The sequence below is a fragment of the Rosa rugosa genome, chromosome 6 (genome assembly GCF_958449725.1).
Source record: "Rosa rugosa chromosome 6, drRosRugo1.1, whole genome shotgun sequence".
In the NCBI taxonomy this organism is placed as follows: Eukaryota; Viridiplantae; Streptophyta; class Magnoliopsida; order Rosales; family Rosaceae; genus Rosa; species Rosa rugosa.
In genome coordinates, this window is record NC_084825.1 from 49,804,199 (window position 1) to 49,827,392 (window position 23,194).

At 40.5% G+C, this 23,194-nt stretch overlaps 1 protein-coding gene across 4 annotated transcripts; it reads right to left on the reverse strand.

Moving 5' to 3' along the window:
* Positions 1-17,640: 17,640 nt before the first annotated feature.
* On the reverse strand, positions 17,641-22,062 carry LOC133713787 (zinc finger BED domain-containing protein RICESLEEPER 2-like). Of its 4 annotated transcripts, none has more exons than XM_062139817.1 (4): positions 21,040-21,445; positions 20,669-20,955; positions 20,037-20,115; positions 17,641-18,587 (listed from the first exon to the last, which is right to left on the reverse strand). In XM_062139817.1, the coding sequence occupies exon 4, from the start codon at positions 18,585-18,587 to the stop codon at positions 17,904-17,906; it is 684 nt and encodes a 227-aa protein (XP_061995801.1). In that variant the 5' UTR covers positions 20,037-20,115; positions 20,669-20,955; positions 21,040-21,445; the 3' UTR covers positions 17,641-17,903. The 4 variants fall into 4 exon arrangements, with proteins under 4 accessions (XP_061995801.1, XP_061995799.1, XP_061995800.1 ...); XM_062139815.1 differs by having other exon boundaries at positions 20,669-20,958; positions 21,040-21,443; XM_062139816.1 differs by having other exon boundaries at positions 20,669-21,445.
* Between the last annotated feature and the right edge of the window lie 1,132 nt (positions 22,063-23,194).

Sequence of the window (23,194 nt, forward strand, 5' to 3'; positions counted from 1 at the left end):
CCACAAAAAACAAAAAGCAAGCAGATATGCAGAATACTAATCTAGTTATCGAGAAGCAAGCAACCAACATGCATATTGCATAATACTAATCCAGAAGCAAGCAACCAAGCAATCCAAAACAGTTCTAAACCACTTAAGTTTACAGACCAGCATAAAACGATTAAAATTCAGGAGTTCCAACTTCCAAACCAGCATAAAAGAGTTCCAGAGTTCAAAAGAAATAAAAATAAAAAGTTAAGAACATAGCAACACTTCAGCTTGGTTTTCTCCTCTTCATTCTTCAGCTTGGCTACTTCCCTTCCATCGACCATAATCTGTAAACAAAGCATATTAGCAACTGTAACCAAGCAGTAAAATAATCCAACAATAAATAATATAATTAACCTTGTATTTTATACCAAGCAGATCTGCATAATCACTACTCAATATCCGAAAGATTGGTAATTTCAACATCTAGCAGAACAAACATGAAAACAATGTTAGAAGAAAAACTAACAGATTTGAACAAAAGTTAGGATTAGACGGGGGAAATTTCATTTAATTGAAAACTTAGAACAAAAGTTTACCTTGCTCAAGTTTCTCCAATTCACCGTAGACCTCAAGTTCGGTTTTGGTTGGCTATTTGAATAGAGACTTTCCTGCAGCCCTCAACCAATCTGAGCAACACACAAGGCACTCAACCATTCTAGGAGTCAAGCTGGCCCTAAAAGGATCCACCACTCAGCTGCCAAGGCTAAAAGCACTCTCTGAAGCCACAGTGGATGCAGGGACAGCAAACACATCTCTTGCAATTTGCGACAAGATTGGATATCGAGGTGCATTTTCTTTCCACCACTTTAAGATTTGGAACTTAGGATTAGAAGGGTCTTCAGCAGCCTCCAAAAGGTACTTATCAACCTCATTTTTAATCTCCACCACATCTTTCTGTTGCCTTAGCATCATAAATTCATGGATATTGGCTGCGTGGCTATCATCCTCACCTTGAGCAGAACTACTGGAATCAACTTTAGGTAGTGTGATATCCATACTTGCTTGTGCAGCCTCGGGATCAGAACTTGCATACTCATTAAAGAGTTGCAGAAACATGGATTTCACTTCATCAACCATCTCAGCCACCAAAATTCTGTCTTACTGCAGCTTTGGAAAAAAGTACTCCAGATACAACATCTTGTATCTAGGATCCAACACAACTGCAATCAATAAGATTTTGTTCATGTCTTCTAACTTTTTCCAGTATTTGTCGAATTTTTTCTTCATCGATGTTCCTATGCTCACCATTAGAGGATCTTCACTTTTCACACACTTGTCTAACTCAGCAACAATTGTACACATCCATAATAGAGGCTGATTTGCAGTCACACACTTGGTACCACTGAATTGGAGAGTGGCATCATAGAAGATTTTCAGAAACTTGACTAACCTAGCTGCTTTATCCAAATCAGCACTATTCGGAGGCCCCTCCCTTTTTTTCCCACCAACCCTTTCGTGGAAGTAACTCTCAAACTGAGAATCTTTATCTTCCATTCTCATAAATGCTTTCTTAAACTTCACAGCAATGTCTAGCATGAAATAGGTGGAATTCCACCTAGTGCAGACATCCAACGACACTATCCCACCCTTGCTCTTGATCTTTTCTTGAGCAGCACACTTCCGAAACCTTTCTAACCTAGAAGGTGAAGACCTTATATACTTAACACAGTTCCTAATCCCATCAATACTAGAATCCAACTCCTCCATGCCATCCTTAACAATTAAGTTAAGGATGTGGCAACAACATCTCATGTGCAAAAACACACCATCTAACACCAACACATTCCAATTCCCTATTTTCTCCCTCATATAATCAAGTGCCACTTGATTTGGAGAAGCATTGTCAACAACAATTGTAAACACTTTCTCTATTCCCCAACCTATAAGACATGACTCAACAAGTTTCCCAATGGTTTTACCCTTGTGATTAGGAATTACCGCAAAGCTTAGGATTCTCTTATGGAGAGTCCATTGGTCATCAATGAAATGAGCAGTTAAGACCATGTAATTGACATTTTGGATTGAAGTCCAAGTGTCGGTGGTGAGAGAAACTCGCTGTCCATAAGTGGCCAAGATATTTTTAGAATTAAATACTGTTTACTCCCTATACTTATAGGGTCTCGACGTTTCAGTCCCTCACTTTTCAATTTCACTCAGATACTCCCTAAACTCTCAATTTTCACACAATAGGTCCTTACCGTCAATTTTCCGTCAAAATCTCTATTAAATTGCTGACGTGGCATTTCTGACACTCCAAAATGTCTATTTTACCCTCAGTTACTTTTAAAAAAAAAAAAATTCTCTCTTTTGATTTACCTTTATTTTGTTTAATCAATTTCTTCTACCCTCCCACCCATCATCACTTCCAGTTCGTCTGCAACTGACAGGACCCGCCCCGGATTTCACCCCGAAATCCGAAGTGGCCCTGCGGGGCCCACTTTAGAAGAAATTCTACCAAAAATTTGGCGGAACTTCCCCTAAAAGTAGGCTACCCAAAACCTGTAGGAAAACATTTACACTTCTAAATCATCCATCTTTATTCTCCTGGAGCCATCTGCTCCCCAAATCACAACTCCCATTTCACAAATATCAGTCTCAACCTAAAAACAATATTAATCTCATAGATTATCAGAGCAATACTAATCCCCTAGGTAACAAAGAAACAGAAATAGAATGAGTACGCGGAAGCAATGCTGTTGACTATGCCTTGACTCCATGTACGCCCGACCTCAACTAATTTCGCCTGCAAACTGGGCATTTGAAACCGAATGGCCCAGGGGAAAGTATTGAAAACACGTTAGTGTGAGTGGACAAAAATAAATAATTAAGATGATTTAAATGAAGCAAACTTAAATACTTTCCCACTTATTTAGATTTATAAAACTTCGATGCATGCCACGTTTATAAAACACATTTCTTTAAACTCAAAATCTCGTGAAAACATACCAGCCCCGCTGGCTAAGAGATATCGGACTAGGCCCTGCTAGTCAAGTAATAATAGGATATGGGGAAGAGATATCACCATACGGGTAAAGGAGCCCCTTAGGCTCTTCCTACCCTCGACTGCCACCCACACATAGATTGTGTGAGGAGGAGAACTAATAACCTCGACTACCACTCACAGTACTATTCAGGTGATCACGCATACGAGTTCCTTCGTCGAGCAATCGCTCGGTGCGTCACCCTGTACACAATTATATTCCGTGAATAACTATTCAACAAATTAATACGATTCCTAAAATCAATTCCTCATAATTACATCTCCACTTCTCCTCGGATTCAACCCACATTCTACCACTAATACCAATTCGTTATCTTAAAGGTTCCAAGTCAGAACCGAGAGATATCCGACGGTCGGATTCTCATAATTCGATAATCGAAACCCTAAACTTCAAAAATTCATAATTAATTCCAAGCTTCTCCAAAAATCACCAAACTTCACAAACAAGCTCTACAACATTTATAGAATTTAATGGGCTAAAAACTGGAATTAAAACACTGCCCTACACGCCTCCACGCGCCACCCACAGTGGCGGCGCGTGGGGCTCACGCGCCGGTGGCCACCACCTCCAATGGCCACCAAATTTGGACAGCACCACCTACTCATCAGACCCAACCATTCATTCAACTACAACAAGTTCCGATTTTACCTGGAAGAGCTCCAATTCGGCCGGTGAAAAATTTCCAGAAATTCCAAGAACCCTAGAAATTGCAAATCGTTAATTCGACCTCTACACTGCAAATTGAAATGAAAGACCTTAGGGGAAATGATCTATGTCAAAAACCGAACCTTCGATGTCAATTTCGTGGCCGGAATCGGAAGAATCGCCGGAAAACCCCAATCTGCTACAGTGAAGTTCACGGCTCCAAATCGAGCTCCACCGGTCGAGCCACCGCAAAACACCACCCCAGGCGTGTCAAGGGAGAGAAGGCGAGCCTGATGATGTCCGGATTCCATCGTGGGGTGGCCGAAAAAGGAAGAAATCGGAGGGAGAAGAAATCGGGCCGAAGAGGAGAAAGGATCGGGGGAGAGGAGAGAGAAAAGCCGGTAAGTTTCCAAAATGGAAACTTACCACAGTAAATTGGCTATTTATAGAAATTTACCCTGAACAGTAACTATGAACAGTAACTTTAATCTTTCGCTTATAACTTTCGCATACGAACTCCGATTTTTACGAACCACATATGCACGCGCTCGGTTTAACGTCCTCTACAACTTTCACGAAGGAAGTTTTCTCAAATTTTGACCCGATCAAAAAGTCAACTTTTAGGGCCACTAAAGTTACCGAAAAAGAGTAAAAGTAAATCGAATTGTCGTTTACTGTCCAAATGACTAGTAAACCGGTGAATTAAGATACGGGATGTTACATTCTCCCCTCCTTATAAAAATTTCGCCCTCGAAATTTCATGCCGGTTAGAAGAGAAATGACCATAATCTCAAAATTTCACCATTTCACCATTTGATTCAAAATACCATAATCTCAAAACTTATCAACTTTTCCTCAGATTAAACTTTCCTTCTCGCAACATCAAGTCAACAACCAACAAAACTCTGATGATCCCCACTACAAAAGCAATGAAAACATGCTCATAATCCGAAATCATCAACGTCAAAAGTCAAATCACTTGACTTGTTGAACCATGTTGCACCATAAACTTGCAAGCACATGAATTCCGGTGTAAAAGAAAAAATTCATTTCAATGGTTAGCTCAGACGTCACCATTTTGACAATCTATATAGTCTCTGACAATCCCAACTACCCAAGCACATCACAACATGTTTATAGCTCAGATAGCACAAGGTATTGATATCACAAGTCATTCGGTTGGAATAGAAGTATCCATAACCTTTTCATATAAGTCGCACGTTGAAGATCCACCCTGTTCACCAACAACATTGCGATAATATATATATATTAATCCATACTTAAAACATTTTGTCTCCGTGCGTGCATTCATGGGGTAACCCAACCGCTACTAACACACCACAAGATGGTTACTGTTACCCAACAAGTCCAAAACAAGTAATTTCCTTAGTTACCACAAAACAACACTTTCTTTTTGTCTGTTAGTGCACAGATTGTTAATCAAATATCATTCACATAAAGGTTCCACAATTGTCAAGTATAACAAAGGGTAGCTCCGAACAAACCTATAAGTTCTTAATCATGTAAGTTAAGAGGGTCACTACACTTTCTCTGCGCTACTCAAATAACTGACTGGAACATTGATCACGCCTTGAAATGACATTCCCAGTCACAAGAAAAAAAACTCATTTAATAGCCACCCTGCTGGCCACACTAGCATCTCAACCTAGCTATCTTGCGTTGTCCCTTGAAAACTTCTTATAAATATAATGTGGTGGAAAACTCTTCTAAATCAAATGCGTTCCAATGAATCTACTAATTACCAACGTCTCCAATCAAAACTACTCACAACATGTACTACGTCTTTCGAAACCTGGTGCAGAGAAAGATCCGTAACTACTCACTCTATTCCAGGCCAAAGACTCAAATCCAAGAAGAGATGCATCACACTAAAGCTGTTCTTAGCTGAGGCTACACTTCTTTAATAGTCATAGGTCTAAAATCTAGTTGAATCCATGTCGTTCTCCCTGGCCTCTAATGCCACAACGATAATTCTAATTCATATGCCAATGTAATTCTCACCACTGAAAACAATACTTGACTGAAATTCTGATCAAACTCAAATAAAATAGCTTCCATAGTTAGCTAGGAAAACTCTCTCTTATACTGCTTCACTAGCCCCATGCAGAACATCTCCAACCAACTGTCCGACGTCACTTCATGACAATTCTACTACAAGTATGACAACAAGGATATGTTCCAAATCCCGTATGTACCAAATCCTCCAGCTGGAATCTGGCCAGTGACAGCAATCCCAACAAAATTCACAGCATCCCCCGTTGGCTCAACAGTCCTAAAAATATAGATATGCCCTCAAGCATTACCGAAAACTCTTAGCCACTGCTAAGCAAAAATTTGCAACTACTCTTTTACTCAAAACAACCTGGAAAGAAAGTCGAATAAGAGCCCAAATAGAAAAGCTCAAAGTCAATTAATTAAACAAATAACACTTTGCGTACCACGGAAACAGTCTACCTCCTAAGACAAGAAAAATAAGATATCGAAAAAGTTCACTATCTGATGTTACAAGAATCACTAGGAATCAGTCATGTCAAACAACGTTGAACTTGTAAATACTAGAATATAGCCAACTCTTCTTATTTAACTTAAGGCCAATACTAATAAACGTCTATTATCCATTTCTAAAAGAGGATAAAATAGCCACAAATCCGCTCCTCGATCGCCACTTGACTTATAAGATTTCAGCTACAACAAGAATCTCTATGACTTTCCTGTGCTAACCAAACTTGTACCCAAAACTCTTCCAAATCTTCTCACTAAGATTTAATCCAATAACATAACTTAACCATAGTAGCTCAACAATTAGTACTTAACTATCTGTTGAAACCTTGCTAGAACATAAGTTCAATCAATTTATACCAACTCAACTCCTACTTCCTGTTCAAGTCATCTTACCGTCAGACAAGTGGTGACCGGATTCACTCGTACCAACAACTTCCTATACATTTCCAATTAAGGGTCACCATGGTGGTAAAACTCGCTCAATTTCTCTAAAAAAGTCCATTACATGTATTCAATTCAAGCAATAACTAATTCCCCGAGGTAGCTAACACAATTCACAAGGTCTTTCCTGGACAACCCTTAAAATAAATCAAAGGACACCCGTCCAACATTTTGTATCACACCAAGCAATATCCGGATCCGAACGTGGTCCCACCACAATAATGATCCAATTTCCTCAAAGTAATCATTACTGAAGTACGTCACTTAAAAACAGGCTACAATACCTTCCACCCAAAATAACAAGAGTCCCTGGTCAAGCCTTGACTTAAAATATTTCCGGAGCCAACTGAAAACTTATTTCCTTAAAATTATTCCACCAACCACTAATATCATATCACAACCCATTTGTCAAGCAAAACTTCCACCAAGAGCCTATCACAATTCAACCTTCAAGGCTCCGTGATTCCAAAACTCGAATCAGATTCCGTATCACATAGTAATTCCGTTCGAACTTCTATGAACACCCAACAAAGTCATTACCGCTATTCCCCAATCTTATGTGTAACTGTTTCACTCAAAAGCGGATAACCAAGGACACCAATTTGCATAATATCACATACGAAGAGTTGATTCCAACTCTCCAAATTATTTACCAACCAAAGTCGCAACTCTATTATAAAACCTTAAGCATTCTTCCGATTCTCGAACTTCAAGTACATATCAACTGCAAAAGCCCACTCTTGTTAATCTCCCTACTCGTTATCATCCAAGACTCAGGAAGACAAAACTATAAGTTGTGGTATCTGAAATCAATTCTTTTATTCCGAGCAAAGCTATACCCATACACCCTGGTTAGGGTATGACTCAAAATGACAATTTCTAAAAATCTCATCCTACTTATATCTCTCAATTACTGTCGTCACTTCTCACTTGCCAACATCAGTGACCAAAATCACTTGAAAACGAAGCCTCTAGCCATAACAACCCATAGTATTTATTTAAATTTCTCTATTGTCTAACGGAGAGTGATGCGTACTTGACGCCGACATAAGGTGCCCAGTAGAGATCATTGCAATCTGGATTCCTCTACAAATAGTTTCCGACTCTAAGATTCACAAAGAATCTCCATCGAATTCTAGTAATGTTCCACATGCCACTTACAAGACCGATTGTCTCAAGTAACACAATCCCCAAACTCGATTCAAAGTCATAACCATCATTATTACTAATTCAATTCCAACAACAATCTTGATTCTGAATCAATTATAATACTCAGAGACAACCCAAAACAATGGACGCTCATCTCTAACATTCAGGCACAAAATCAAATTCCGGTCTCGCACCTCAAACCATGCCCCAACAAACTTGTTGGCATCGAGGAAGAGATACTCACAACATTTCCTCGAATCGTATTTCATAGCACAACTCAAATCTGTAGAGTAGTCTTACTCTACCATCAGCAGGGAAACGTGCAAAACATGCGAACACTCCGCTACGCAACGACAATCCTAGGAGGTCGGCGTACAAGAGGCATAGCACCTAAAGGAACACCATCTAGACATACACCTTACACACTTAATGAATACATCAGCACCGAAGAGTAAACGATGGGGAACCGCTGCAGTCGGGCCATCACTCGGGAGGTACTGTGTAACATCAAGCATATAAGGTGACAAGATAGAAAATGGTCTACAGAATCAGACAACCTAATGCTCTGATACCAACTGACAGGACCCGCCCCGGATTTCACCCCGAAATCCGAAGTGGCCCTGCGGGGCCCACTTTAGAAGAAATTCTACCAAAAATTTGGCGGAACTTCCCCTAAAAGTAGGCTACCCAAAACCTGTAGGAAAACATTTACACTTCTAAATCATCCATCTTTATTCTCCTGGAGCCATCTGCTCCCCAAATCACAACTCCCATTTCACAAATATCAGTCTCAACCTAAAAACAATATTAATCTCATAGATTATCAGAGCAATACTAATCCCCTAGGTAACAAAGAAACAGAAATAGAATGAGTACGCGGAAGCAATGCTGTTGACTATGCCTTGACTCCATGTACGCCCGACCTCAACTAATTTCGCCTGCAAACTGGGCATTTGAAACCGAATGGCCCAGGGGAAAGTATTGAAAACACGTTAGTGTGAGTGGACAAAAATAAATAATTAAGATGATTTAAATGAAGCAAACTTAAATACTTTCCCACTTATTTAGATTTATAAAACTTCGATGCATGCCACGTTTATAAAACACATTTCTTTAAACTCAAAATCTCGTGAAAACATACCAGCCCCGCTGGCTAAGAGATATCGGACTAGGCCCTGCTAGTCAAGTAATAATAGGATATGGGGAAGAGATATCACCATACGGGTAAAGGAGCCCCTTAGGCTCTTCCTACCCTCGACTGCCACCCACACATAGATTGTGTGAGGAGGAGAACTAATAACCTCGACTACCACTCACAGTACTATTCAGGTGATCACGCATACGAGTTCCTTCGTCGAGCAATCGCTCGGTGCGTCACCCTGTACACAATTATATTCCGTGAATAACTATTCAACAAATTAATACGATTCCTAAAATCAATTCCTCATAATTACATCTCCACTTCTCCTCGGATTCAACCCACATTCTACCACTAATACCAATTCGTTATCTTAAAGGTTCCAAGTCAGAACCGAGAGATATCCGACGGTCGGATTCTCATAATTCGATAATCGAAACCCTAAACTTCAAAAATTCATAATTAATTCCAAGCTTCTCCAAAAATCACCAAACTTCACAAACAAGCTCTACAACATTTATAGAATTTAATGGGCTAAAAACTGGAATTAAAACACTGCCCTACACGCCTCCACGCGCCACCCACAGTGGCGGCGCGTGGGGCTCACGCGCCGGTGGCCACCACCTCCAATGGCCACCAAATTTGGACAGCACCACCTACTCATCAGACCCAACCATTCATTCAACTACAACAAGTTCCGATTTTACCTGGAAGAGCTCCAATTCGGCCGGTGAAAAATTTCCAGAAATTCCAAGAACCCTAGAAATTGCAAATCGTTAATTCGACCTCTACACTGCAAATTGAAATGAAAGACCTTAGGGGAAATGATCTATGTCAAAAACCGAACCTTCGATGTCAATTTCGTGGCCGGAATCGGAAGAATCGCCGGAAAACCCCAATCTGCTACAGTGAAGTTCACGGCTCCAAATCGAGCTCCACCGGTCGAGCCACCGCAAAACACCACCCCAGGCGTGTCAAGGGAGAGAAGGCGAGCCTGATGATGTCCGGATTCCATCGTGGGGTGGCCGAAAAAGGAAGAAATCGGAGGGAGAAGAAATCGGGCCGAAGAGGAGAAAGGATCGGGGGAGAGGAGAGAGAAAAGCCGGTAAGTTTCCAAAATGGAAACTTACCACAGTAAATTGGCTATTTATAGAAATTTACCCTGAACAGTAACTATGAACAGTAACTTTAATCTTTCGCTTATAACTTTCGCATACGAACTCCGATTTTTACGAACCACATATGCACGCGCTCGGTTTAACGTCCTCTACAACTTTCACGAAGGAAGTTTTCTCAAATTTTGACCCGATCAAAAAGTCAACTTTTAGGGCCACTAAAGTTACCGAAAAAGAGTAAAAGTAAATCGAATTGTCGTTTACTGTCCAAATGACTAGTAAACCGGTGAATTAAGATACGGGATGTTACATTCTCCCCTCCTTATAAAAATTTCGCCCTCGAAATTTCATGCCGGTTAGAAGAGAAATGACCATAATCTCAAAATTTCACCATTTCACCATTTGATTCAAAATACCATAATCTCAAAACTTATCAACTTTTCCTCAGATTAAACTTTCCTTCTCGCAACATCAAGTCAACAACCAACAAAACTCTGATGATCCCCACTACAAAAGCAATGAAAACATGCTCATAATCCGAAATCATCAACGTCAAAAGTCAAATCACTTGACTTGTTGAACCATGTTGCACCATAAACTTGCAAGCACATGAATTCCGGTGTAAAAGAAAAAATTCATTTCAATGGTTAGCTCAGACGTCACCATTTTGACAATCTATATAGTCTCTGACAATCCCAACTACCCAAGCACATCACAACATGTTTATAGCTCAGATAGCACAAGGTATTGATATCACAAGTCATTCGGTTGGAATAGAAGTATCCATAACCTTTTCATATAAGTCGCACGTTGAAGATCCACCCTGTTCACCAACAACATTGCGATAATATATATATATTAATCCATACTTAAAACATTTTGTCTCCGTGCGTGCATTCATGGGGTAACCCAACCGCTACTAACACACCACAAGATGGTTACTGTTACCCAACAAGTCCAAAACAAGTAATTTCCTTAGTTACCACAAAACAACACTTTCTTTTTGTCTGTTAGTGCACAGATTGTTAATCAAATATCATTCACATAAAGGTTCCACAATTGTCAAGTATAACAAAGGGTAGCTCCGAACAAACCTATAAGTTCTTAATCATGTAAGTTAAGAGGGTCACTACACTTTCTCTGCGCTACTCAAATAACTGACTGGAACATTGATCACGCCTTGAAATGACATTCCCAGTCACAAGAAAAAAAACTCATTTAATAGCCACCCTGCTGGCCACACTAGCATCTCAACCTAGCTATCTTGCGTTGTCCCTTGAAAACTTCTTATAAATATAATGTGGTGGAAAACTCTTCTAAATCAAATGCGTTCCAATGAATCTACTAATTACCAACGTCTCCAATCAAAACTACTCACAACATGTACTACGTCTTTCGAAACCTGGTGCAGAGAAAGATCCGTAACTACTCACTCTATTCCAGGCCAAAGACTCAAATCCAAGAAGAGATGCATCACACTAAAGCTGTTCTTAGCTGAGGCTACACTTCTTTAATAGTCATAGGTCTAAAATCTAGTTGAATCCATGTCGTTCTCCCTGGCCTCTAATGCCACAACGATAATTCTAATTCATATGCCAATGTAATTCTCACCACTGAAAACAATACTTGACTGAAATTCTGATCAAACTCAAATAAAATAGCTTCCATAGTTAGCTAGGAAAACTCTCTCTTATACTGCTTCACTAGCCCCATGCAGAACATCTCCAACCAACTGTCCGACGTCACTTCATGACAATTCTACTACAAGTATGACAACAAGGATATGTTCCAAATCCCGTATGTACCAAATCCTCCAGCTGGAATCTGGCCAGTGACAGCAATCCCAACAAAATTCACAGCATCCCCCGTTGGCTCAACAGTCCTAAAAATATAGATATGCCCTCAAGCATTACCGAAAACTCTTAGCCACTGCTAAGCAAAAATTTGCAACTACTCTTTTACTCAAAACAACCTGGAAAGAAAGTCGAATAAGAGCCCAAATAGAAAAGCTCAAAGTCAATTAATTAAACAAATAACACTTTGCGTACCACGGAAACAGTCTACCTCCTAAGACAAGAAAAATAAGATATCGAAAAAGTTCACTATCTGATGTTACAAGAATCACTAGGAATCAGTCATGTCAAACAACGTTGAACTTGTAAATACTAGAATATAGCCAACTCTTCTTATTTAACTTAAGGCCAATACTAATAAACGTCTATTATCCATTTCTAAAAGAGGATAAAATAGCCACAAATCCGCTCCTCGATCGCCACTTGACTTATAAGATTTCAGCTACAACAAGAATCTCTATGACTTTCCTGTGCTAACCAAACTTGTACCCAAAACTCTTCCAAATCTTCTCACTAAGATTTAATCCAATAACATAACTTAACCATAGTAGCTCAACAATTAGTACTTAACTATCTGTTGAAACCTTGCTAGAACATAAGTTCAATCAATTTATACCAACTCAACTCCTACTTCCTGTTCAAGTCATCTTACCGTCAGACAAGTGGTGACCGGATTCACTCGTACCAACAACTTCCTATACATTTCCAATTAAGGGTCACCATGGTGGTAAAACTCGCTCAATTTCTCTAAAAAAGTCCATTACATGTATTCAATTCAAGCAATAACTAATTCCCCGAGGTAGCTAACACAATTCACAAGGTCTTTCCTGGACAACCCTTAAAATAAATCAAAGGACACCCGTCCAACATTTTGTATCACACCAAGCAATATCCGGATCCGAACGTGGTCCCACCACAATAATGATCCAATTTCCTCAAAGTAATCATTACTGAAGTACGTCACTTAAAAACAGGCTACAATACCTTCCACCCAAAATAACAAGAGTCCCTGGTCAAGCCTTGACTTAAAATATTTCCGGAGCCAACTGAAAACTTATTTCCTTAAAATTATTCCACCAACCACTAATATCATATCACAACCCATTTGTCAAGCAAAACTTCCACCAAGAGCCTATCACAATTCAACCTTCAAGGCTCCGTGATTCCAAAACTCGAATCAGATTCCGTATCACATAGTAATTCCGTTCGAACTTCTATGAACACCCAACAAAGTCATTACCGCTATTCCCCAATCTTATGTGTAACTGTTTCACTCAAAAGCGGATAACCAAGGACACCAATTTGCATAATATCACATACGAAGAGTTGATTCCAACTCTCCAAATTATTTACCAACCAAAGTCGCAACTCTATTATAAAACCTTAAGCATTCTTCCGATTCTCGAACTTCAAGTACATATCAACTGCAAAAGCCCACTCTTGTTAATCTCCCTACTCGTTATCATCCAAGACTCAGGAAGACAAAACTATAAGTTGTGGTATCTGAAATCAATTCTTTTATTCCGAGCAAAGCTATACCCATACACCCTGGTTAGGGTATGACTCAAAATGACAATTTCTAAAAATCTCATCCTACTTATATCTCTCAATTACTGTCGTCACTTCTCACTTGCCAACATCAGTGACCAAAATCACTTGAAAACGAAGCCTCTAGCCATAACAACCCATAGTATTTATTTAAATTTCTCTATTGTCTAACGGAGAGTGATGCGTACTTGACGCCGACATAAGGTGCCCAGTAGAGATCATTGCAATCTGGATTCCTCTACAAATAGTTTCCGACTCTAAGATTCACAAAGAATCTCCATCGAATTCTAGTAATGTTCCACATGCCACTTACAAGACCGATTGTCTCAAGTAACACAATCCCCAAACTCGATTCAAAGTCATAACCATCATTATTACTAATTCAATTCCAACAACAATCTTGATTCTGAATCAATTATAATACTCAGAGACAACCCAAAACAATGGACGCTCATCTCTAACATTCAGGCACAAAATCAAATTCCGGTCTCGCACCTCAAACCATGCCCCAACAAACTTGTTGGCATCGAGGAAGAGATACTCACAACATTTCCTCGAATCGTATTTCATAGCACAACTCAAATCTGTAGAGTAGTCTTACTCTACCATCAGCAGGGAAACGTGCAAAACATGCGAACACTCCGCTACGCAACGACAATCCTAGGAGGTCGGCGTACAAGAGGCATAGCACCTAAAGGAACACCATCTAGACATACACCTTACACACTTAATGAATACATCAGCACCGAAGAGTAAACGATGGGGAACCGCTGCAGTCGGGCCATCACTCGGGAGGTACTGTGTAACATCAAGCATATAAGGTGACAAGATAGAAAATGGTCTACAGAATCAGACAACCTAATGCTCTGATACCAACTGACAGGACCCGCCCCGGATTTCACCCCGAAATCCGAAGTGGCCCTGCGGGGCCCACTTTAGAAGAAATTCTACCAAAAATTTGGCGGAACTTCCCCTAAAAGTAGGCTACCCAAAACCTGTAGGAAAACATTTACACTTCTAAATCATCCATCTTTATTCTCCTGGAGCCATCTGCTCCCCAAATCACAACTCCCATTTCACAAATATCAGTCTCAACCTAAAAACAATATTAATCTCATAGATTATCAGAGCAATACTAATCCCCTAGGTAACAAAGAAACAGAAATAGAATGAGTACGCGGAAGCAATGCTGTTGACTATGCCTTGACTCCATGTACGCCCGACCTCAACTAATTTCGCCTGCAAACTGGGCATTTGAAACCGAATGGCCCAGGGGAAAGTATTGAAAACACGTTAGTGTGAGTGGACAAAAATAAATAATTAAGATGATTTAAATGAAGCAAACTTAAATACTTTCCCACTTATTTAGATTTATAAAACTTCGATGCATGCCACGTTTATAAAACACATTTCTTTAAACTCAAAATCTCGTGAAAACATACCAGCCCCGCTGGCTAAGAGATATCGGACTAGGCCCCGCTAGTCAAGTAATAATAGGATATGGGGAAGAGATATCACCATACGGGTAAAGGAGCCCCTTAGGCTCTTCCTACCCTCGACTGCCACCCACACATAGATTGTGTGAGGAGGAGAACTAATAACCTCGACTACCACTCACAGTACTATTCAGGTGATCACGCATACGAGTTCCTTCGTCGAGCAATCGCTCGGTGCGTCACCCTGTACACAATTATATTCCGTGAATAACTATTCAACAAATTAATACGATTCCTAAAATCAATTCCTCATAATTACATCTCCACTTCTCCTCGGATTCAACCCACATTCTACCACTAATACCAATTCGTTATCTTAAAGGTTCCAAGTCAGAACCGAGAGATATCCGACGGTCGGATTCTCATAATTCGATAATCGAAACCCTAAACTTCAAAAATTCATAATTAATTCCAAGCTTCTCCAAAAATCACCAAACTTCACAAACAAGCTCTACAACATTTATAGAATTTAATGGGCTAAAAACTGGAATTAAAACACTGCCCTACACGCCTCCACGCGCCACCCACAGTGGCGGCGCGTGGGGCTCACGCGCCGGTGGCCACCACCTCCAATGGCCACCAAATTTGGACAGCACCACCTACTCATCAGACCCAACCATTCATTCAACTACAACAAGTTCCGATTTTACCTGGAAGAGCTCCAATTCGGCCGGTGAAAAATTTCCAGAAATTCCAAGAACCCTAGAAATTGCAAATCGTTAATTCGACCTCTACACTGCAAATTGAAATGAAAGACCTTAGGGGAAATGATCTATGTCAAAAACCGAACCTTCGATGTCAATTTCGTGGCCGGAATCGGAAGAATCGCCGGAAAACCCCAATCTGCTACAGTGAAGTTCACGGCTCCAAATCGAGCTCCACCGGTCGAGCCACCGCAAAACACCACCCCAGGCGTGTCAAGGGAGAGAAGGCGAGCCTGATGATGTCCGGATTCCATCGTGGGGTGGCCGAAAAAGGAAGAAATCGGAGGGAGAAGAAATCGGGCCGAAGAGGAGAAAGGATCGGGGGAGAGGAGAGAGAAAAGCCGGTAAGTTTCCAAAATGGAAACTTACCACAGTAAATTGGCTATTTATAGAAATTTACCCTGAACAGTAACTATGAACAGTAACTTTAATCTTTCGCTTATAACTTTCGCATACGAACTCCGATTTTTACGAACCACATATGCACGCGCTCGGTTTAACGTCCTCTACAACTTTCACGAAGGAAGTTTTCTCAAATTTTGACCCGATCAAAAAGTCAACTTTTAGGGCCACTAAAGTTACCGAAAAAGAGTAAAAGTAAATCGAATTGTCGTTTACTGTCCAAATGACTAGTAAACCGGTGAATTAAGATACGGGATGTTACAACAACTTCATTCCAAATCAAGATTCACATACATTACTCCATCTATATCTCTAAGCTTCCGTACGCTCGCCCTCTCATCACCATCCTCATCATCCCTTAAACAACAACAACAAGAAGACCCATTGCCCTCATCCCTTACAGGCTTTCCTCTATAATTCAGGTCTTCGATTTCCATGATTCCATCGAAGGCCGATTAACAACAGAAACAACGAGAACTACAGCATCTTAGGTACAATTACACGAACCCAAAATTCCCAATTCATTGGATTCATGAATCCCTATTCTTCTGGGCTTGATTCTTCACCCAGATTTCAGCCTAGACCTTCGATGCACTCTCCATCCAATTTTTTTCCCCAAAATTCAAATCCCACAAAAAACCATTTGCCCAATTTCAGATATTAAGATGGGGCAAGTTAAAATTGCAGAGTATGAACAGAACTTCAAAGATTAAGACGGGGAAAATGTGCTTTGATTTGCGCGCAGATGTAGCTTCTTCTGAGCAAGAGACTAGAAAATCCAAAAGAGCAGCAGAGCTACTCCTTGCAGAACTGAATGAGGTTCAAGTGACTATGGCCGCCGACAGTCCAAAAGAGTAGCAGAACATTAGGAATGGATATTCAAGAGACAGGACCCATCAATAACCTAAAGAATGGATATTCAACCCAGATTGAATAATGAAACCAAAACAAAACAAACATTCGGGGCAAAATATATACCCAGCAAAGAGCCAAAGACCCCACCGGAGCGACGTTGACACTTTTGACCATCGGCTCTTGTCAGCTTCACCCTTCGCATTTCGCCACCGACAGAATCCCATTTTCCTCCCCTCAATCCCTCTCTCTCCTCCTGCAATTCGGGGAAATCATTATTTATTCATCGCCCTTCATCTGCATCGAAATGAGGTAGCTAATGGAGCTGTGGCAGAACACCATGAAGAAGAAGCGAAGGCCCATCCGGCTCCGCTGCTCCGTCAAGAATTACGACTGGGGCATTCTCGGCCACAATTCCAAGGTCGCCAGGCTCTTCGCTCTCAATTCCGAGTCGGACATCGACCCGGTCAAGCCCTAAGCCGAGTTCTGGATCGGGACTCATGAATCTGGGCCGTCCTACGCTGATTCAGGGTCGGAGCAGCCCCTCAGCCTCAAGTCGTGGATCGATGGGGTCGCAGGTGTAGAAGCGGAAGCCGGAGTCGGTCGCAGGTGTAGAAGGAGGAGAGAGAGTTGGACGAAGAAAAGGTAAAAAGTAAAAGAAAGAAAAAAAGAGAGAGAGAGAGAGAGAGAGAGAGAGAGAAAATTTAAAAAAAAAAAAGTAAAAGAAGGAAGAGGTAAAAAGAAAAAGAAAAAAAGGTAAAAAGAAAAAGACAAAAAAAAAAGGAGAGAAAAGAAAAAAAAATTAAAAAAAAGAGTAAATAAGGGTATAATAGACATTTTAGCGTAAAATTAATGCCACGTCAGCAAAATAACAGGGTCTTTGACGGAAAGTTGACGGCAGGGACCAATTGGGAGGAAATTGAGAGTTTAGGGATTTTTTAGGTGAAATTCGAAGGTCAGGGACTGAAACGACGAAACCTTATAAGTATAGGGAGTAAACAGTAATTAACTCATATTTTTAAGAGCAGTTTTTTCATTTTGATACAAATCCCATATATCCCTAGCAATGGTTCTACGAGAAGGCAAATGAATCTTAGGTACTGTTACCCGCATGAATTCCTTAAAACCCTCCCCCTCAACATGACTAAAAGGCAATTCATCTCTAATAATCATCTTAGCAAGCAAAAGCCTAGACCTATCCGGATCATACTGAACAACCACAACATTACCCCCATTTTCAATGCTATCAAAAGTCAAGCACCTCTGTTTCTTGGCAGGTATGTACAACAGACACTTCTTGCACTGATAAAGCATATGGGTTTTCATGCTTGATGTCCCATTAGACTTGGAGTGGCAGGCATGAGTCTGGGGGCAATAGTTGCACTTCGCTCGGGGTTTGGCCATCGGAGTCCCATTTGGATTCTTCATCTTTGTGAAATGCTCCCAAGCGACGGACTTGTTCTTCCTCTTCGATGTTGATTCCAGTCCAGGAGCATCAGTACCAGCAGTAGAGTCGGTGGGTTGACCTGAGACAATGGCAACAGGACCAGGTGGAACCGAAACAATCGCAGCAACAGCAGTAGGGCTTATTTCCGAAGCAGGGAATGAGGGTACTGAAGTCCCTATGCTTGATGCAGCCTCTATGCTTGTGGGAGTAGGTGTCACAGTGTTTGAATTCCCTTCCATCATCTGAACCAGCTCAAACAAACCAAGTTAGAAATTGATAGTCGAAACCCAGAAATTTTAATCGAAGTATAAAAACTACAGAGGCTCCCGAACTGCATTTGGTAAACAAACGATCCAAGCACATATCACTCAAGATCAACCAAACTACACAAAAAGTTCAATAACTAGTTAACTACAACTAGTACCAAGTCAAAGCACAACAAACAATCAAACCCACACATTCAGGTCAACATGGTGTCACGCCCCGAATTTTGAATAATAAATTCAAATCCGAAACATGAATAAACAATTAATACAAATAACGTTCTGAATTTTTTTTTTCTCAGAAACAAACACACCACTCGCCACTCAACACAAAACTCGAAAACCTCGAGTTAATTATTACAATTCACTCTTACAAAGTAAAATCGTAAAGCTCTAAATGAGCATAACAAACCTCACAATATAATGCTGTAATTCACATAACACTACTCTAAGCAGCCCGATCACCGTCCTGGTTCACCTGACCTGTAGGATTTCCCGCTACACAATTTGAATAGTGTACCGGGAGTTGCAACAACACAAAACCCGGTAAGCTTTTTACAGCCAGTATGAGTAAACAAGAAAGAACTGTTGATTTTAAATTACAATTCTTATAACTCAACAACACAACCAACAATCTCAACATCCACGACGCAAACGTCAACCAATTCAATATCACCACTTTGGTCCTATCACACAACACTATCACCACTTTGGTCCCATCCCATAACACGTTAGAGCTCTAACTGCCTCGTTACCTCTGACACCTTGGCCTAGGGTCAAGCAACGGCAAAAATACTTCGGTTAACACTATAACCGTCGCGCTTTGGACATCCCCGTCCTCAGCACCATATACTTCGGTTAATAATAAACCGTCGCGCTTTGGACATCCCCGTCCTCAGCACACAACTTCGGTTAATAATAAACCGTCGCACCTTGGACATCCCCGTCCTCAGCACACAAACACTCCGGTTATCCTTAACCGTCGAACTTCGGACACCTCATCCTCAGAACCCTACATTCTCTAACTCTATACATCCTCCAATGTAAATCATGAATATTAACAAGAACTCATCAATCATGTTCATCACATATAAATATGGTAAGTCACATGTCAATTCATAATAATTTAATCATCCCAATTCCACACTCTTCAATGTCACACCATTCATATATAATCACGTAAATATATATATACGTAATTATCCGCTCAGGGATAATCACTAATACCAACTATAGTTCACATGCAATAAAACCGAGAAATTCATTTGTATAGTAAAAATCATTTTACTTACCCATGGACCGTAGTTGATCAAGTCCATATGATTTTAAAACAAATATTTATTCCATAAATATTTTCACGCAATTACGACAAAATAAGGTAATTAAATTTATTCGGTTCGTAATATGAACCACGTGAGGTTTACTCACCTCTAAATTCCCGCTGCGTCTTCTTAACAGCTCAAAATACAATTTCACGAATCGTCCGCCAAATCAAACCGTCGATCACCTAATCAAACATGACCTTAACTTAGCAAATAACTCAAAAACATAATCAAACGACAATCCAACGGTCGGATTGAAATTAAATGATGATCCAACGGTCGGATCCTCACGGATCGCCTTCCTAATCACTGTTTTGCATTTATACGAAGATCCAACGGTCGGATCTTCGCCCATGACTACACAAAGCCACTGGGACTGTCATAAGATCATCATATCAAAACTACAAGTCCATCTGACGGTACTAACTTCACAGATCACAAATCTAACGATCGAAATCGATCTAAACTTAAAAATTCATAACTTAATCATACGATATCCAAAAATTGTGTATAATATATCGAAATGATCGTATTGAAATATAGAATCTGAAAATGTACAGAAACCATATTTTTGATCCCCGGAGGTGGCCGGAAAGGGCCGCCGGAGTTAGTGGCAGAGCCGCCGCCGACCACCACCAATGGTGTCGGGGCCGGGCTGCTCTTCTTCCTCTCATCATGCTTGACAACTTTCATAACTAGCACGAAGTCTGAAAATGACCGGAAGGGGTCGAAAATTACCTTGAACAGTATGAAGGTGGCCGGAATTTTCCAGAAACCGGTGAGAAACTGCAGAAAACGGCGAGCTCCAATTCGACGTAAAAACGTCAATTTAAGGCTTCGATTCCTTCTGAAGAGTTGTTAAGAAACTCAAGAAGAACTCACTGGTTCAAGAATCACAGAAAAATATGGTCTGTAGCTCGAGATATACCGATCGAAAGCTTCGGTGGTCGGAAAAATTCCAGAATTTTGCAGAATCCGGCAAGGCTTGATTTCGACGTCAAAACTTCAATTTCAGGCTTCGATTCCTTCTAGAGAGTTGTTAAGAAACTCAAGGTGAGTTTACCAGTTCAAGAATCACTCAAAACGATGCACTACAACTCGAGATATACCTATCAAAAGCTTCGGTGGTGGTGGAAAATTTCCAGAATCCGGCGAGCTCCGACGAACGTGAATCCGATCACTCCAGGTGCGATCCTTCTAGAATGATGATCAGAAGGTTGAGGCGAGTTCAGGGAGCTAAGGATCGTGAGTTTTGGTGGCCGGAGCTAGGAGAAAACCGGCGTTGACCGATTTTTGTTTCAAAGTTTGCGGCTCCGACTGCCGGATTTGAGGCCGTTCCGGTGGAAGTGATCACGTCTAGCAGGTAGGCGGCGTCGAGGCGAAGGCAAGGGAGGTGGTCTGGTGTCGATTGGTGGCCGGAGGAGGGAGAACTCGGCCGGAGAGCTTTGCTCTGTTTTTTCTGGGCTCGGACGCGCGCAAGAGAGAGAGAGAGTTCGGTTTCCAGAAATGGAACTGAAATTATTTTTGGTAATTTCCAAAAATGGCAGCTTTATACTAAACTGGAAACGTTTTCAAAAAAATCATAACTAATTCATACGAACTCTGATTTTTGCATACCACATATGCACGAGATCGTATCGACGAGCTCTACAACTTTCATGAAGGAAGTTTTCCCCAATTATGAACGTATAAAAAGTCAACTCCTTTGACCTCCCCTAAAACGTTCAGTTTTCGAATAAAAATTGTTCGAACCAATTTCACCACTCCTCCAAGCTTCATACTTTCTCCCATGACCACGAAATCATTTCTAAAATGTCCTCGGAAAAATAATTTAGATTTTTCGGGGTATTACACATGGAGTCAACACGAACAACAAAGCTAATCCAGTATACAAAATCACAGAGATAATCCAGTATACAAAATCACAAGCTAATGCAGTATACAAATAACAGAGATAAAACCCACATGCGTACAAGAACAACAGATCTTCAAAAATTAGAATAGAGTAGTGCAGCAGAGATCTCACATGTGGTGGTATTTCTCCACAGAGTAGCTGAATCAAGGGCTTCTGGGGCTTCAGATTTGAAAGAGAGAGAGAGAGGGAGTGGCGTGAGTGCATCACACTAAAGAGAGAAGTATTATAGAAAAGAGATTTGTTTTCGAAAACTCACCAAAGAACTGAGCTGAAACCCGGAGAAGCCTAGAGAGGCTGTGTTGAGAGAGGCTGTCGCAAATGAGAGCTAGGGTTCCATGTTTTTAGGTTTTATTTACCCATAGGATTCTCTGCGGTAAGGTCTATCTTAAGCATATATATAGACGAATAGGAAATAAAGTAATAAACAACTAATAAACATAAATGAGAAATATATATTATTCAAATTCGGTCGGGTCGGTTTGTTTTCAGTCGGTCTAAAACCCGACACCGAACCCGCACCGCATCAATTCGGATCGGCTCGGTCCACTACATTTTCCCGCTCTTTTCAATCGGGTCGGTTAACCGGACCGGATTTTCGGCTCGGGTCGGGCGGTTTTGTGCCCATTTTCGGTTTTGTGCCCAGCGCTATCCCAAACTCTCACCTCAAGGAAAGATGCTTATAGCTTTGTAAAGTTCATCATTTTACCTTCATTCAAGCTTCAAAATCCATGGTGACAAAATGGTGTTAGCTCAGTGGTTAGAGCACCCACTACTTAATGACGAAGTCATGGGTTCGAGTCACCATGAGGGTAGGAGTGAAATCCTTTGATACTCTTTTAAATAAGAAAAAAAAAGAGAGAAAAAAAAAACTTCAAAATCCAGGCCCAAAATTGGAAAATCCTCTCATTATAGTATTAATTTCGTATTAATTCTTGGTTAATTTGACGTTCTTAAATTACAACAATAAACTGTCTTGAATAAGATGTGGTGACCATTGAACATAAACTTCCAATGAAAATAATTGGTTTTCCTTAATGGCGTACGTTTTGAGAAACCGAAATGACCATGTCCATGGAAGAAGAACAAATATGAGAGAACATTCTATACAAATTTACGGAATAGATATCATGGACTCGAATAGTCAAACAAGTTGGATCCAACTTTTAGAACTTAAGTATAGTCCAAGTCGGTATATAGGATTTGATAGTTAGAATAATTTCGATTTTGCTTGCCTCAATTGGAGCAGTCTTTTTTCAAATTCCCAAATACACTGAAACTAACTACCCAGCGCACTAAAGTTGCACCTGATTCATTCACCACCTTATACGGAGGCTCCGGAAGTGCCTTTA

Bases quoted from the DNA above. Each gene is read 5' to 3' on its own strand.
- LOC133713787 (XM_062139813.1), bottom strand. From the start codon at position 22,049: ATGCACTCACGCCACTCCCTCTCTCTCTCTCTTTCAAATCTGAAGCCC. The intron at 18,588-21,956 runs GTGAGATCTCTG...GAGCTGGTTCAG, and splicing joins GTGGAGAAATACCACCACAT to ATGATGGAAGGGAATTCAAA.